The following is a 14987-nucleotide window of genomic DNA, read 5'->3' on the forward strand; positions in this document are numbered from 1 at the left end:
TACCCAGCTCTGGGAAGAAGAGAACCATGGGGTCCCTCCCTAAACAGACTGAGCCCTGGCCCTCAAATGTGGCTGTGGGCAGCCAGAGGGACTAGGCCGTTAACTGGGAATTTATTTCCTCCTCTCTGTATCTGTTTTATGGTTTAAAAAAGGAAGGCCTAGGAATGTCTTTATAAAAAGCATTGTCTGTTTGGAAAGGTCTATTTACCCAAATCTTTTTATACGGAAACTTAGAAAACTGAATTTCTTTTTTTTTTTTTATTATTCAACATTTTATACATAATAAATACAAACTTTTTACAGCCACTGTAAAGAAAGCACATCTGCACAGAGGCACTCCCTCCGAGCCTGGCCCCGTGCACTGTGATGCTGGATTATATGTCCTGGAGGGAGGGGTTCTGTTTAAAAAGGAGGCATATTTTTACAACTTTTGTTTTTTTTTTTTTAAATAAAATTAGCAGCTCTTCCAAAAAATATTTTAAAATATAACAAAAGATTTCAAATGACTGAGAATGTGGAAAATCCAGATTCAAGGACAATTTGGCTAGCTAAAGAGAGAAGACAAGACTGGGTAGCGAGAACTGCCTGATTTAAGCACTTGGAGGATTGTTTAAAGTGCTTTGAAGATTTTTAACATGTCAGAGAACTTTAAAATCTTAAAAAAGCCACCCTTTTCATTTCTTTTTTAAACTTAAGAATAAGTTTGATAAACACAAAAAGACCTCAAATAGATCAACAGGTTAAGAAATGCAAAAAACAAAATAAAAACCCCAAATCACAGAGAAGACTCGTCAATGGGTACTGTCACTGAAGTGATCAAACGACTAACTGAAGATTTCTCCAGCTATAACCTGACTTTTGGTCAAAAATCCCATGGGGACATTTGGCAAGCATTTCAAGTTTTTAAAGATTCTTAGGAGGGATGGAGTTTTCAAAGCATAATACAACTTTTAGACTGAATTCTGCAAATCTGATTTCTTAAGAAAAAAAAAAAAGCAACTGCAAACCCCGCCCCCGTCGCTGGGTTCAGCTCTCCCTATCTTCCGCAGGAGGTAGGGTGCCCACAGAGACCTCCTCGGGGCCGCCTGCCACCGTGAGCTCGCCAGCTTGTGGAGAACGCTCCTCTCGGCTCTCCTGGTGACAGGGAGAACTTGTCAGTCTGCACTTGTGTGTGGTGTGCCATCCTTTAGTCCTTCTGCATGGGCAGCTGGTTTCCTCCATGAGCCACAGGTTCTTCCTCCCAAGGAAACGTCGAGTCAGGGGGAGCTGGGAAGCTGTACTTTCTGTGGGGTTTGGCTGCTGGTCTGGAGCAGCCGCAGGCTGGCCGGCTGGGCTTGGGCTTGGGAATAAAACAGCGCGAGGGGCCTCCCCAGTAGAGAAGCTCAACAAGGGAAGTACGTATCCCCAATTTATCTAGAGGTTCAGGCTCTAAAGATATTGATCAGAAGAATATATGCTGCAAAAATTAAGATGAAAAAATACCCAAATACAAAAAGAACATTAAATCAGCTCGTTTCAGATCCGGAAGCTCCATTTCTGCTTCAGCCGCAGCCTCCTTTCTATTAGTCTATGTGATGGATCAGAATTGGCTATGAGTGCAGCCCCTCCGTATTAGCTCCACTAACACTAAATGAATGGCGTAAATATTAATACAAAGGACACTGTTACTGTTTTAAATCTGTTAGCTGTGGAAGAGATGTGCATTAATGCAACTGGCGATAAACTCAGGGCAGTCCACTTTTTTTCCAATAAGGTTTCACTTTCTCAGTCTGGGGACTAACTGTGGGGAGGAGCCAGCCTCTCCTGAAATCCCTCCTTCTAGTTCCTTATGTAGCCAACATGATCTGATTAAACTCAATCAGACGAGCAAAAGCCACTTGAAGAAAGATGAGGATCTTTGCCACATCCTTGTGGCCACAGTAATATACTGTACGAGTGCCCATGATCAGTTTCTCTGTGACCGTGCCCCGAATGAGGCCTGGTCTCCAGTCTCATATAAAAATGGACCACTGATAGGCCTGAGGGCTGTCCCCCTCTGCTTCTAGGGCCCACTAGGCTTTGTGCTATGGTAGAGAGATGACATAGAAAATGACAACAAAAAAAGGCACAAAATATTCAAAACGTGGGAGGAGTGCACCAGGCCACCCAGTCCCATGCTCCTCCTTGTTTTTGCTCTGTTCAAGAGTCATCATCATGCAAAGGTGCCTAAAGAACAAGAATGGCCAAACACCAAGCCTGGCCTTGATTGTAGCAGTAATGGCTGGGTAAACCCATCATCACACCAGTGTGATTTCTACATCCTCAATCTTCTCTGCCGGCCTTCGGTGGTTCTGTGTAGGTGGAGGGGGAGCTGCCCGGACCTGAGCAGGAAACAAATACATGGATCGTCAGTCAGCCTCCTGATTCGGTGCCTGAAGCATCCACAGCCCAACAGGTCAGTTTATCCACAGTCATGGCCACCCCAGGGGTCTCAAATGCTCTGAACATGAAAGCATGTGCTTCCAAAGTAATTCTCACTATTTTTCACACCAAGGAGTTAATGTTCTGTTGAAATGTGGAACCCACAAATCAGGTTCTTTTTTTTTTTTTTTAAAGATTTTTTTAAAGATTTTGTTTATTTGCTTGACAGACAGAGATCACAATTAGGCAGAGAGACAGGCAGAGGGAAAGAGAAGAAAGCAGGCTCCCCGAGGAGCAGAGAGCCCGATGTGGGGCTCAATCCCAGGACTCCAGGATTATGACCTGAGCTGAAGGCAGAGGCATTAACCCACTGAGCCACCCAGGTGCCCCCACAAATCAGGTTCTTGCCTCGGCTGAAAGCTTCATGGGCCTAAGAGTCACCATAGCCCTAAAAGCCTCATTCAAAGCAAAGGCCTGGAAGTGGAACCCAGAGAGAGGAATGCTTGGAGAACTGAACATCTTTCAGCCTGTCTTGGAAGGAGAGCTGCACGAGATAAGACTAGAGAGGTGGCCTGGGGTGAAGTCATGAGGCCTCATAAAGCCATGTTAAGAAATTTGAGCTTTACTCTGTGGGCAAAGGGAGGCTTTGGTGGATTTTAAACAGCAGTAGCAAAGGTGTGAAAGGATGACTGGGATAGTAGTTTGGAGAAAGAGGGGTGGTGGTGGGCAAGAGTATAGGTAAGAAGACAATTTAGGAGGCTCTTGTAGTCAAGTGAGAGTTGATGTTAGCCTGACCTAGCCATTGGTGGGGGTGGGGGGAGAGAAAGAGAGACTTGACAGTTGTCTCCAAGGTAAATGTGGCAGGATCTGGTGATGACTATTTGTGGGAGGCAGGGCCAGGGAGCTATCAGGAGTGATACCAGAGCAGTGGTAGAAAGGAGGTTCCACTCACTAAGACAGGCAATATGAGAGAAGGAGCATGTCTGGGAGGGAGGACAGCTAATCCACTGTTGCTGAGTTTGGGGCTCTGGTATGTATACAGAGATGTCCACAAGGCTGAAGCTCAGGGAAGCGACTGGATTGACAGTTATAAGTCTGGAAGTTGTCAGTAAATGAATGGTTATCAAAGCTGTGGGAATAGATGAGTTGGCACAGGGAGAGCAAGTTTAATGACTTGAGGACAAGAAGCCCATGGAAGAACCCCAAGGAGCATCAGCAGAGATGGGCTGAAGCAGAGAAACCTATACAGGTCAGTGCAAAAGAAAGGGCCAGAGAGCAGAAAGCAAATGAGGAAAGGGCTTCTCCCCATTCCCACCCATACCCAGCAGTCTATGCTGCCATCTCCTCTTGCTTGGACCACTGCTCCAGCCTCCTCATGGCTCCACATGTCTGTTCTGCCACCTTCCATTCACTCTCACTTAGCTGCCATAGCAATGTTTCAGAAATGCAAAACCAGTCACATCACTGTCCTGCTTACAACTTTGCAATGGCTTCCTATTACACTTAGGATAAAGAGCCAAAGTCTTTAACAAGGCACTCAATACATGTCTGAATGAACGAAGCCAAAGGAAGTGAGTGGTTCAAGGAATGGTGTCAAATGCTGATAAGCAGTTCAAGGAAAATAAATGCACTGGGTGCGTGTGGGAAAGTTCTGACCTTGGAGCCATTTCACAGGGAGGTGGGGGGAAGGAGTCGATGGCATGGAGTGAAGGGTGAGTAGAGGTGACTATTTGTAAGAGTAGATTCTCCTTGAGAATAGAAGCTCTTAAACATCAAAAAGCATGAAGTATATCTCATTTCATCTTTGTTCCTCAAAAGAGGCCAAATATAAGCCTGGAAAATAGGTTCTCAATAAATGCTCGCTAAGAAAAAGTGCTCTTGTTTTCGCAGTTAGACCACTTTGACGCTCACAGAGCTTGTAGTTAAATACACTTCCATGGCTGTATCACCAGGGCTCAGTGAGAAAAGTGCCAGTGTAGACTAGACCTTCCAAGATGTGCTGATTTTTATTGCCTTCATTTTTTTTTTTAAAGGATTTATTTATTGGAGAGAGAGAGAGAGAGAGAAAAAGAGCACTCGCATTCACAAGTCGGGGGAGGAACAGAATCCTCAAGCAGACTCCCTACCGAGTGGGAAGTCCAAGGACGCGGGGCTCAATCCCTTGACCCATGAGATCAAGACCTGAGCCAAAGTGAAAAGGTCTAAGCTTAACCGACCAAGCCCCCCAGGCACCCCTTATAGCCTTCATTTTTAAGAGCTCTTTTTACCGTCCTCAACCCACCTGACCCTTGCATGGGGGAATGAGTGTAGCACAGGGGCCATAGGGAGACATTAGTTTTTAACTTTCAACTTAGAAAAACTGTGCATTCTGTAACCCTGCCAGATAAGAGACTTACAGGTCGCAGTTTGCCATATGAGGTCTCAGGAGTATGCCTTGATGCCTGTGAAAATCCCGGCGATTCGGCAAGGAAGCTGTTTTCTAAGGGAAGGAACCAAGCAGCTCATTTTATTTGTGTTGTTGAGCAATAATAATGCTAATGCAGATCTGTCTGCTCTTTAGGTGAACATGTGGATTTCTGAACGAAAATGAATTTAGATCCATGCCATGAGAACCCTTACCATTTGCTGAAGGAGAGCGTGGGAAGTACTGGGAGCTCCTCTTATCTGGGCTGGGGTAAGGGCTGCTGGGAGGCTGGTCGTACAGCGGCAGTGGAGGCAGGGAGCCCGGCGGCTTGGGGGAAGGAGAGATCTGCCACAAAGGAAAGAGAAACTACGAAGTGCTCACACCTCAGGAAGGAGAGGCCAGCTAGCTTCTCTGACTAACTCAAACATACTACTTTTCTCTGCAGCTCAGATAGAACTATACGCAATTTTTGTCGGCCTCATTAGAAGCACGTGAGCTTAGGATAACAACCCCAAACCTGATTTTGTGATGCAATTAAGTTTTTCCTCAGAGATCTCATTACACTACTGATTACAGTTTATCATAAACAGTCATCAGGTCAAACCATTCTCTAGAGTTCTACTGAAAATCTACTAACTTGGTCAATTCAATAAATCAAGTGAAGAACAAAGAAAGGGGACAAGTTCTATTTTTTTGTGAAAATAAAATAACTGGCTGTCTCTGACTTCCTCAGGTTTTGTAAACGTCAGACTAAGTGGTCACAATGTCACACAAACAAGGTGGAGAGACATGTTCTTTCTGGTCCTGGATCTGTCAGGCCTGCAGTGACCCACCCGATTTAGGGGTTTCCTATGAAGTCAAGTTTTGCTGTGACGAGCTGAGCCCAGAGCCACATCAGTGTAAGGGGGCTCCGGCAGGCTCATTAGTCCTCTAAAAAGGACTGGCAGGCAGGCTCTGACAGCGATGGAAAGAGCAGTATTTTTACTCCCTAAACTAACTACAGAGACAATACATCCCTCTCTGGTTTCTGTCTTTCTACCAAACCATTCTTTTGTATGTCACATACAATTTATCCTTTAGGTTAACTGATTCAGAGCACAGAAAGTGGACAAATGGAGGTGTAATACGGCCATTACCCAGGAACTGGGTTGGTGAGTCTCTGCTTTTCCAAACTCAGTTTTGCAGAAACCTGACAACAGCCCTCCAAGAGGGCTGGAGTGGGAAGGTGGGGCTGAGACTGTAGCCCCAGTCTGCATCGGTCAACCACCGCTTGGGGGCAATTTTCTTTAAAAACCTTTAAATTCAGTTTTCTCTCCTCTCACATACCTGAATCTCTCTCATCCGCGGAGTGTCACCATTTTCTGAGGCTGAAAGTTCTTCCACTAGCACCGATGGGAAAACTCCAATCCGCCCACTGAATTCCCCTTCCCAGAAGCCATCGTCATCCTGGTTTTCTTTGTTCAAGATTCGGATGATTGCTCCCTCAGGAAAGGATAATTCATCATCTGTCTGGCCCTCATAGTCATAAAGTGCTTTCACGAAACAGACTAGGTAGCAAGAGGGAGAAAAATGCATAAGGATGTGGACAGCCAGGTTCCTTCTGCAACCACCCCTATGCTCACATGACAACTAAAAGACCATCATACAGGGTGACAGTACAGCGGTCATTTTTTTACTCACTGAAGATCAACTTCAGGGTTCTACTGTAGAGGATAAATGTGACCAAATAACAGAAAACATAGAACAGGAATAAAGTTTTGCTTTTTAACCCACTGAAGGCTGACTCCAGGGCAATACTGCTTAGGCCAAATGTGACCAAATAAAGAGTGCCTTGTTTCAGTCTTTACCACTGGCATCTCCGTTGAGGCTGCCTGAAACGAGCTCGGCCTCCGTGGAATTGCTGGATGTGTGTGACCGACTGTCCAAAGCAGCCAAGGACTGCAGCATGCTCAGTAGACTGTTCGAGGTGGGAAACTGTAGGTACTTTTCTGGCACATAACCCACTTGGCCAACTTTATTTCGAGCCTGGGTAAAAGACATGTGACAAAATTGGTTTGCACACACGATCTGGACAGGGCAAAACAGGAACCAAAACAAACTCCTAAAAATGTCATGAGAAGGGGCGATATGAGCAAAGGAATATACCTTTACCCAGTCTTCCATATCTCCATCTTCAATCACTTCTAACACCTCATGTTCCTCAATGGTCAACTCATCTGGTTGAGAAGCCTGCAATGTAGGATGGTCATGGACAAAATTAAAAAGGTTAGATAAAGAGCAGATGTGTGCTGGTCATAACAAAAACGGGGGATCAAAATACTGAAATGATTTTGGAAAACATACTGAACATAAAAATTTAAGGGTTGTAAAACTATCGCAATGAGGTGAAGTTTTGCTTTAAAAAACTAAACAAAATAAAGCCACAACAAAAACTGGAGAAACGGAATCCTCAAGAGGTCATCAGGTGCCGTGAACACAGCACTCTGCTGGAAGCAGGGGACTGGGGCTCCGGCTCCAGCTTATGTATCTAGTGGTTAGGTTATTCAACTTCTTGATGCCTCCATTTCTTCAAAATGACAATCCTGCCATTCTGGGGAGGATGGGAGGGTCAGTGTGGGATGAATAAGCTGAGAACCATGAGGATCTGGGAAGCACAGGCAGAGCAGCAAGCATGGCATCAGAAGTGTACAGAGCGCTGCATGGAGGTGCGGACTGTGAAAATGCAAACAGCTATGTACATGGACCGGATGACAGCTTGAGCAGTGCCGAGAACTGATCTGGAATCACTGTCTGATAAACAATGGCCAAGAGAAGAAAGCTGGGAAGGAAATGACTGAGACTGGTCACAATTTGGATTTCGTATGCTCTAGCTTAACTGTGGAGACTGGGCTGGTCCACTGAGATGCTTCTGTACAAGCTGCTAATTGGGATAGTTTTATTATCTCTGATTGCAGGAACCCACCAGCACTGGCCACCCTGATACTGTTCCTGAGACTGCAGAATCAGAGCAGACACTCAGGGGCTCTGCAGCGGGGCTGGAGAGAAACTGTGTGGCTGTGCTTCCTAAAGAGACTTTCTGTCACATGTAACAGGGAGAGGCCTGCTGGCATCTTCTGGCTCTCTGGTGAATAGGCTTAAAAGCATTCCCCAAGTCCCAAGATTAGTTACAACTATATAACCAAACTATAAGACCACATAGTTTTTCAAATATCACAATTTCCAAGTGTATATTATCTCCAAGTTACACAAGCAAAAATAAGGCAAGATAATGGGTCACTTTATTAAGACTCATTTCCCATTTTGCGTGCATATATTTCATCAAACCCAGATTCTGGATGTTGCCACAGCTTCTTGAGATGTTTAAATAGTATTGGAAATGGCTGACCAGTCACAGAAATCCTCCAGGACCAGAATTTTAAGTAAATTACCTGATTTCGAAACTGAGGGGAAAAAAAGCTCATTGATTCATGACCGCTTTTCCAACGGAATTTCTTTGCTAAGCTGAAACTGCACTATGCTTTGACTACACCAGCAAAAGGCAACAGTATAACAGACATTTTCCCTAATTCCGTGGCAAGACTTAAAAAAGTTATCGATACAACGGGACTTCTGTGTGTGTGTATCCTTCAAAGCAGGAAGGATAAGAATACCTTTACATATACTGTTGCCCTTGTAAAAACGTCGTGGAGGGCCATGCAAGTTGTTCAGTGCCATTATATAATATCAGCGGATGCTAGGTTGATCACATCATCCCCAAACAGTGACTAAGTCTTCCACTTGACAAAGTCAAGTCCTCTGCAAGGATCTCAAGATTCTACAGAACTTGGTCACCGCGGGCTCTCAATGCTTTGGACCCACACACTATTCCCTGTTCTCCGGAACACACGTTATTCCTTGCCTTTATGCTTTTCCAAGGCTGTTTCTTCTTTCCAGCAGGCCCCACTCCCTCTTTCCCATCTGGTGAACAGATTTAGATGATTGCGGATTCAAGTCCAGCTTCAGTCTGTTTCCAAGGGCAAGTGACCATAAGACTTCTCTGAGCCTCGGTTTTCTTTTTTATTCCTATTAGAATGTAAGCTCCGTGAAGGCAGAGATTTTCATCTGTATTCATCCGTGCCATATCCCCAAGCAGGATGTTACATGGAAGGTGCTCAAATAATATTTGTTGAATTAATGTGTTGGTTGATAGTACCTTCCATATTGAGTCATTGAAGAGCTTAGAATAACATACATATGGTACCAGGCACACAATACCTCACAGATGGTAGCTATTACTGTTACTCATGATTTGAGACCCAGCTATTAGTTTTTCCAGACCACCCACAATGAGTTGGTGGCTTCTTCCTCCTTTTGTTGTGTACCTCTCTAACTATCATGAACTACCATGGCACTCTGCTTAGTTGTTTGCCCTTGTAGGGTTACTGCAGGGAATGTAATTTTTTTCATGTATCCCAACTAAAGAGAGCAAGTGGTCAGGAAATGCTTATTAAAGAAACACACGCTCTCACACTGCCTCCTGAAGTCCTAATACCCTGTGACAACCACAACTCTAGAAGCAGCCCATTCCCACCACTCTCTCTCTAAATCTCCCATAGTCTTTTATTTATTTTTTTAAAAAAGATTTTTATTTATTTATTTATTTGACAGAGAGAGAGATCACAAGTAGACAGAGAGGCAGACAGAGAGAGAGAGGGAAGCAGGCTCCCTGCTGAGCAGGGAGCCCGATGCGGGGCTCGATCCCAGGACCCTGAGATCATGACCTGAGCTGAAGGCAGCGGCTTAACCCACTGAGCCACCCAGGTGCCCCTCCCATAGTCTTTTAAAACAATGTACTTTTTCCTGATTAAAATAATACATCTTCCTCGTAGAAAAGCTAGAAATATGTATAATTGAAATCTTAAGGTACATGTAATCTGGCATCTTACTCTTCTGGCACAACATATCATTTTTTTTGCATAAAAAACCTCTTATTAATATAATTTTTAATTATCTTCATAATATTTTATGCATATTACTATATTATATGAATGGTTAATTTATTTAGCTATTCCTTTATTAGATAGCCAACTCTGTGCTATTATAAAATGGTTCTATGATGAAGGAACATTTTGTATCCAAAACCTGTTTTCTATATTGTGGATCATTTCCTTAAGATATGTGCTAGTAGGGCCAAAGGTTACAAGCATTTTTAAGGCTTCTGAATCTAATCCTTAAATAAAACTTTTCTTTGTTTGCATCAGATTAATCTAGGCCTCCTTTCCAGGTCTAGACTATTGGAACCACCACTAGACTTACAGTTCATTTCTCTCTAATCTGTCCTGTATAGTATCTAATACCATGGCCCGGGTTACCTTCTTAAAAGCCAGTCTGATTTTAGGACATCCAAAGGTTCCTACCAGTCAGGATAAAAACCATACTTCAGTCTGGTCTACAAGGCCCTTTACTATCTGACAGTAAACATCTTTATTTCCAGCTGATGCCCCCCCATTATTGAATGCAACATTTCCGAGCACCCCGGACTCTCATCAAACTGGGTCCCTGTATCTGCTGTTCTTTTAGCTTAGAAAGGCTCTTTCCCTTCTCACATTATTTAGTAAGATCTTATTCATGGCCTAATTTAAGTGCCATCTCATCTATGAAATTTCTCCTATAACAGGAAAAATTTGCAATTTTAACCTCTACTATAAATATTTTAATACATACTCTGTTTTTCAGCTTAATGTTTACTGCCTCCAGACTATCCATTGGGGGGGGGCAGGAACTGTGTCACAATAATTCTTGCATCCCTGAAATTTGGGGCACTAAATGTTTGTTCAGTGATTAACTAGTTAAACAGATTTTTATAGTCTGCTTTATGATAGGGACATGCTTGGCATATGCTGATAGAGGGAATGTTGGGTGGATGTGAGCTATTTATAGTCACTCAGACTCTTGGGTTCCTCTCCATTTAAGGGCCTTAAATTTTAATTCTGGAACTTCAAAGTAAATATAATGTTGGGAGGTGAGCTGGGAAAACATTCCCAACCCTAGTATTATCGTACTCTCTAACACCTTTCCAACGATCTCAGAAGATGCCAATTTTCAAAAGATTATCAAAATGGTTTACTTCAGAAAAAAAACCCAACCCTTTTAGAAAAGAGGCAAGTGTTCGTGATTTAAGTATACAATGAAAGGATGTCAAACTAAAAGGTCTGATGTTGAAGAGTATATACTGCCAAGTTTTGGCCTTTCAGGGACAGTGGGCTGTGGGAGTGAGACTGTCTCCCATGAATGACTGTTGAAGATTCTCTCCAGACGCTTCCTCTACTGTTGTTCCTTAAGCCCTGGGTGTCCATCAGCATGGGAGCTAGAGGACAATTCATTTGTTTATGCCTTCCTTGCATCATTCATTTATTCGTCCCACAATTATTTACTGAGGACCTGCTGTGTGCTTCGTACCATCCTGCTTGCTGGAGACACACGACAGGGTACACAGATACAGACAAAGTTTCTGATTTTATGGCCCTTTAGTGGGGAGCCAGAACAAAGAAATATGAAAACAAGTAAGATTAAGTTTGGCTGGTGATAAGTGCTATATAGTAAATAAAAGAGGGCAAAGGGCAATGGGAAGAGAGTAGTAAATGAGAAGTTGGCTTGTATTTAGGTTCTCAAGGGAGACCTGAGGAGGCACTATTTGAGCTAAGCCTCAATGAAGAACAGTATGCAGCCAACGAAAATTTGGGGAAAGATGGTTCTAGGTAGAGGGAGCAGCAAGTGCAGAGTTGTCAAGTTAGGAAGGAGCACAGTGCCACAGTGGCTAATGTGTGGTGAGTGGTCTGGTTAGGGGAATGGTCTGGCATGAAGCTGGGAGACTGTCAGGGCTCAGATCAATCTGAACATTATAGACTCTAGAGAGAGTGTTTTTCTATGTGTGATAGAAAGCTTACAAAAGGTTTTTAGGCAAGGGAATAAAATAATCTCCTTTATGTGTTAAAGATAATTCTGGTTGCAAATGGACAATGGACTGTTGGCAGGGAGGTAAGTATGTAGAAGGGATACTAATTATGTTTTTTTTTTCTTTTACAGTAACTGAAGTAATGGCCTAGACCAAGATGGTGAAAAGTTAATGGATTCAGTATATGTTTTGGAGGTAGAGTCAATAGGGCTGGCTGATGGACTGGATGAGGGGAGGGAAACTCAATTTACTTTTTATGAGTAAAAAAGTTTATGTGAAAGTAGAACAGGGGTGAGAGAGGTGAAGAACTATTACGCCACCCAAGGGTTGCTGGGGGGTGGGAGGGGAGGGATGGGTGGTTGGGTGATGGACATTGGGGAGGGTATGTGCTATGGTGAGTGTTGTGAATTGTGTAAGACTGATGATTCACAGACCTGTACATTATATGTATATTAAATAATACATTATATGTTAAAAAAAAGAACTATTACACCAAATCAAGTCTTGAAATTCTGGCATCTATTTATCTAGGTCCCTGCTTACCATGGAAGCAAGAGGTGGTTAGTAAAGTTTAACAAAACTGTTCTGTAAATAAATTTTCTTTTAGTGTCAGTTTGGAGAGTCATCCTAATGGAGGGTTCTTGTGCCAAAGCAGGCAACTGATAATAAGGGTAAGATTACCTTACTGAAAATTTACTAGATGTCAGGCACAGTACTAAGTACTTTGCTGTATAAGTGTTATCTCACTTAATCTTCAAACTAGCCCTATTATCCCCATAATATAGGTAAGAAAACCGAGACTCACAGAGACCAAGGGACTAGTATGGTCATATAGCTTGTAAGTGGCAGAGACAGGATTTTAATCCTGGCAGGCTGATGTCAGAGCCTAGACTGTTCATCATTATGTTATATTACCTGTAATGTTAACTGAACACCAATTTTATAGTAAGCACAGTACGAGAGGCTGGGCAGACATAGTCCCGTGTATCTTCAGAGTTGCCACAATTTAATATGAGCAATAGGTTAGAGAAATACACACCTTGTAGGAATAAACAACTTTGCAGGTGAGTGGATAATTTCTTAAGGTGCCAGAAGGGCTGGAACTGCTGTCATCAAAAACATCCATATTGTCTTCAAACTCTTCTCCTTCCTCTCTTTCAGGATCTGCATTAAGCTAGAGAAAATTAGAAGTCAATGGCTAGCTTCCTTACTTCAAAAAAATGGCTGAAAGCATGAAAAAACACTTAAAACCTGATTATTTCAAAATATAATTTACTTATTCAACTATACACAGAAAAAAGTATCTATTCTCACTTGCATTTCTCCTGTTATGAAAAGACAAGATTTTTTTTTTTCAAGATTTTGAGAGAGCGAGCGAGCATCCACGTGCACATGTGACAGCAGGGTTGGGGGCGGGGGTGGCAGAGGGAGAGAGAGAATCTTAAGCAGGTTCCACACCCATCATGGAGTCCAACACAGGGCTTAATCTTACAACCCTGAGATCATGACCTGAGCTGAAACCAAGAGTTGGAAGCTTAACTGGCTGAGTCACGCAGGCACCCCTAAGATTTTCTTTCATTTCTTTTTCCATTGAGGCACTTTATTTGCATGAATATATTACATCCCTAGAAAGAGGATCCCAGGATTTTCCCTCCTGTGTTTCTGTCTTGCTTCTTCATGGTTCATGATGGCAGCTGAGGTTGTCAGTACAATGAAACCAAACTGGCAGGTTGGGAGCAGATTCTTCGGCCATTTTTCTAGATCTTTCAGTTGTATCTCAAATCTGGGGATGATCACTCCACACTTGTTTAACCACCCATGAGGTTCACAACAATTTTTCCAGCTCCGTGATTATCAATGATTTCAAATTCACCAATGTAACCAGGGTTCACCATCACAGTGAGAAACTAGATGATGACTTTGGAATGTGGCCTACTAAGAACCTGACATTTTGCCTCTTTTCAGCATTGTTACTGCTCTTGAGAGCATGTGCCAGGACATTCCTGTGCACAATTATGGCAGCATGGAAAGTTGCCGGAAAGCAGATTTTATTTTCAACTATTCTCTACATGCAATGTGGGGCTCAAACTCACAACCCCAATATAAAGAGTTGCATTAAAAAAAAACAAGAGTAAAATGTCTTTCAAATATATAAGAAATTTTTATCAGTGTCCTTTTTCTTTACACTGTTAAATACTAATAAAGGCCTCTTACCATTTTAAACTGGTCATATGGGGAAATGTTCATGCTACCAAGGATTTGGAGAAACAGGCTCTCCTCTATTGTTGGTAGAAATGTAAACTGATATGTCCTTAAAAAAAATCAGCCTACTGAAATTAAAAACTACCATACCACCCGATCTAGCAACTTCACTTTTGTGAATCTCTCATGGAGAAGTAAAAGCAACAGGAGGTAAGACTGTAGATCTTATTCAACTTACAATGGGGTTATGGCCAAATAAACCCATCATAAGTCGAAAAATATCCTGAGTTGAAAATGCATTCAATACACTTAACCTACTAAACATCATAGCTTAGCCTAGCCTACCTTAAATGTGCTCAGAACATTTACATCAGCCCACAGTTGGGCAAAACCACCTAATACAAAGACTATTTTGTAAAAATAAAGTGCTGAACATCTCATGTAATTTACAGATGGTCCCCAACTTACAATGGTTTGACTTACAATTTTGTGATAGTGTGAAAGCAATACACATTCAGTAGAAAACATACTTGAAATTTTGATCTCTTTCCAGGCTAGCGATATGTGGTACAATATTCTCTTGTGATGCTGGGAAACATGGCCACATGTTTCCAGCCACAAGGCCATGAGGGTAAACAAGGGACCCTCACAACCATTCTGTACCCATGTGACGATTCCATTATTCATGTCCAGCACAGTATTCAATAACTGTTTGTAAAAATGTATTTACCTAGAGTACTATTCATGATATTAAAGTACAAATAGTATTTATGTGAACATCAATATCTGACAGGGGGAGGCAGAATAAGAAAAACAACGACTGGAGAATAGAGATGGATGACTTGTTTTTTATGTAACTCTATACTATCCGAACTATTAGAATAAGCATGTCTTACTTTTTAAACTAAAAATTCAATAGGAAACAAAACAGGAAAAGTTCCTTTGTCTCTAGGTACACATAAGCATTTACTTAGCTACTTTTCCCCACGTTCAAACATGCAAAGGCATGCATGTTTACAACATTAAAGATATAAGAGCTGGATAGTC

General features: G+C 42.5%; 1 protein-coding gene and 1 pseudogene across 3 annotated transcripts in view; both read right to left on the reverse strand.

Moving 5' to 3' along the window:
• Window positions 1–266: 266 nt before the first annotated feature.
• Window positions 267–14987, reverse strand: part of FCHSD2 (FCH and double SH3 domains 2) — a 289905-nt gene continuing 275184 nt past the window's right edge. For both annotated transcript variants that reach the window (XM_080816044.1, XM_080816045.1), the window contains 7 exons: window positions 12778–12912; window positions 6950–7033; window positions 6652–6829; window positions 6131–6351; window positions 5020–5149; window positions 4797–4879; window positions 267–2360 (listed from right to left, as the gene is read on the reverse strand). In XM_080816044.1, the coding sequence (XP_080672170.1) occupies window positions 2277–2360; window positions 4797–4879; window positions 5020–5149; window positions 6131–6351; window positions 6652–6829; window positions 6950–7033; window positions 12778–12912 (915 nt within the window). In that variant the 3' untranslated portion in view covers window positions 267–2276. The remainder of the gene's footprint in view (window positions 2361–4796; window positions 4880–5019; window positions 5150–6130; window positions 6352–6651; window positions 6830–6949; window positions 7034–12777; window positions 12913–14987) is intronic.
• On the reverse strand, window positions 13364–13985 carry LOC308351891 (small ribosomal subunit protein uS8-like; annotated as a pseudogene). The gene is made up of 2 exons: window positions 13953–13985; window positions 13364–13803 (listed from the first exon to the last, which is right to left on the reverse strand). The product of its transcript is annotated as a small ribosomal subunit protein uS8-like (transcript).

This window comes from Martes martes (genome assembly GCF_963455335.1).
Source record: "Martes martes genome assembly, chromosome: 10".
In the NCBI taxonomy this organism is placed as follows: Eukaryota; Metazoa; Chordata; class Mammalia; order Carnivora; family Mustelidae; genus Martes; species Martes martes.